We start from the raw sequence: 2500 nt of genomic DNA, 5'->3' as shown, positions 1-2500 counted from the left end.
TGTAACTTGAAGGTTTTAGATGAAGTTCTGAGGTGGAAACATCTTCACTGTCCAACAAGATAAGTCCAATTCCCATCTCCTGACAGGTTTCTGGTGAGAGCCTCATGGTATCTACGGTGATTTGTACCAGTGATGAATCTCACTTAGCTGTAGTGCTTTTAAAAAAACTTCTTTCTTCAATTTGTTTAAGTGGATCATCAAATTTAGACCTTGACCGTTTAACCTGGAGCAGGTTCCAGGACCATTGGCCATAAAAAATGTGGACCAGTTTCTCCAAAAGCTGCTGGTTTAAATTCTCTGTAAGATATATAGGATTTGGAGGCTGTTATGGAAGGATTTCTCTTCCTAGGACGTTTAGAGGTTTGGACAAGTTCCTGCTGAAAGCGGTTTTGAACCAGATCCTAAAAAACGTCTTATTTTAAAACCCGATATCGGACATTTCATAGGATATTGAGAAATTGATCTGAAGGGAAAACAGAACCATGAGGCACATTAAAGGAGCTCATGTTGAAGGTTTTACAGGTTTAATGTTCAAACCTTGCTAAGAACCGCAGTCCTTTAAATTACTGATGAAACGTCACCCGCGAATGTTCGATTCAACCTCAGAGGAGAAGTTTAGTTCCTCCAGCCATGGAGCCAACATCAGTCTCCACTTTCTCTCTTCTTTCATCTTTGAGCCCTTCTTCTATCCCTCTGTCTCTCACTCCTTCTAAGCAGTTCTTCATTATGTTTCTCTGCTTCTGAGGTTCAGAGTCTCGGACAAGAACACACATCTTTGTAATTTCAGGTCCTTAACCAAATTTCTCTGTATTCTTTCTCATGGGTTCAGAATTGAGTTTTAGACCAAGACATTTTTTAGAAATTGGTTCAAAATTTACTTCAGAAACTCTCAGAAGGATCTTAGACCCCAGAGTTTTAGGGCTTTTAATCATCCTTGGAAGACCTGGACCTTCAGATCAAGAGAGATTCATCAACACCAATCTGATTCCTTTTCAGAAGAGCCGTAACTCCTCCCCTCATCCACCTTCTCAGTCTCTCCTGCTGTCCTCAGCATCACTAAATCCAGCTCAAACCCACAATCCACCAGGATCTCTTGTCCAAGCCTGAGCTCCACAACCTGCTCCACATCCCAACACGGACTATAACGTAGTCCTGTGAGCTCTCACTCTTTTTTGAGCCTTGTCCAGACTTCCCTGAGAAGTGTCCAGGTTTTAAAAGAAGATATTTTTAATGATCTGATTTAAAACATCTTTCAGAAACAGGAACTGGTCCAAACCTCTAAACATCTCAGTGAGAGCCCTCTGGGAGAGACCTGGAGTTTAAGGGATTTGTGGACTAATGTCTGCTTAGGGTTTGAAGAGATTTCTGGAGCTTTGTTTGCTTGTTAGTGTTTAGGATGTTGGAACTGCAGAACCTCAAGATGTTCCCAAGAACTGAAACGAATGTGTTTGTGTGTTGAGCAGCTGAGAGTGATGTGACGAGGAGTCGCCCTGCTTTAGAGAAAAGTCCGATCAGTCGACCCCCGATACGGCCTCCAGACCCACCGTCACGATGTCCGACTAATCAGAAAACACAACAAAGTGACACACCACCATCATAGTGAGTATACACACACACACACACACTCTTTAACCCAGTGGAGTGTACGATCAGGATAAAGCTGAATAAAGATGGTGTGTGTGTGTGTTGGTAACTTGAGTATCACTCTAATGGTTCATGTTCCTCTGAAAAGCTTTTTGGGAACCAGTTTTTGAAATTTATTCATTATTGTGAAGATCTGGTTTCAGCCGAAGCCTCTGTTCGTTATGTGATAAATCTCAGTGGAGTAAAGGTGAGCAGTCACAGGTGAGAAGGTCCAGACCCGGTCCAGTCTGACGCTGTGCCTACTGTCTGGACCTGACAGTAGCATGACACAGAGATCATTCCTGAAGACACTGAGACATGCCTGTGTTATGCTTGTAGTGTCAGATCTTCACCATAACCGAATATTTCTAGAAAGGTTTCTGCAGCTCCTTCACTATTCTGACCGGTGAATCAGGAGCCAGTCGCCAGGACGTGCAGATTTCATGTTTTATTTTTAATTTCTCAGCAGACGATCAGGTTCAACAACCACAGAGAGAGAAAGAAACCTGGTCCTTATTGCTTTACAGCTCCTGTAGCTGCTGGAAGCTTTTATCTACAGTGAGATACCTCAGCTGAAGGTCTTTCTCAGAGGCAGTTTGTCAGTGCTGGTGTTCGAACCCTGATCCTGAACCTGTGGTGTTAGTGTAGATGATCTGGTGTTAAAGCAGGTGACCGTCTGCAGACTGCAGTGTTTATGCAGCAGAAACGTTTCCTCAGAGCTGCAGCACTGTGAAGCTCACTGAAGTTTATAATGTTCCTGTAACTCAGACGTTCAGATGAGCGACAGACCTGTCTGTAGCTAGAGCTTTGTGTTTGTAGCTGATCTGAGAGTTTACTGTCCTTCACAAATCCTTGTGTTAGTGATGAGAGACAACAG

At 43.2% G+C, this 2500-nt stretch overlaps 2 protein-coding genes across 2 annotated transcripts in view; one reads left to right on the top strand and one right to left on the bottom strand.

Annotated features, from left to right (window-relative positions):
* LOC132841363 (uncharacterized) overlaps window positions 1-2500 on the bottom strand; it is a 266572-nt gene that overhangs the window by 7467 nt on the left and 256605 nt on the right. The window lies entirely within an intron of this gene.
* The window catches only part of ophn1 (oligophrenin 1), a 32491-nt gene that overhangs the window by 19705 nt on the left and 10286 nt on the right, over window positions 1-2500 (top strand). The window contains exon 21 of the mRNA XM_060863714.1: window positions 1464-1599. Coding sequence (XP_060719697.1) covers window positions 1464-1599 — 136 coding nt within the window. The remainder of the gene's footprint in view (window positions 1-1463; window positions 1600-2500) is intronic.

The sequence above is a fragment of the Tachysurus vachellii genome, chromosome 26 (genome assembly GCF_030014155.1).
Source record: "Tachysurus vachellii isolate PV-2020 chromosome 26, HZAU_Pvac_v1, whole genome shotgun sequence".
Taxonomy (NCBI): domain Eukaryota; kingdom Metazoa; phylum Chordata; class Actinopteri; order Siluriformes; family Bagridae; genus Tachysurus; species Tachysurus vachellii.
Note: the sequence above shows the minus strand (reverse complement) of the source record. Positions and strands in the feature narration are given on the sequence as shown.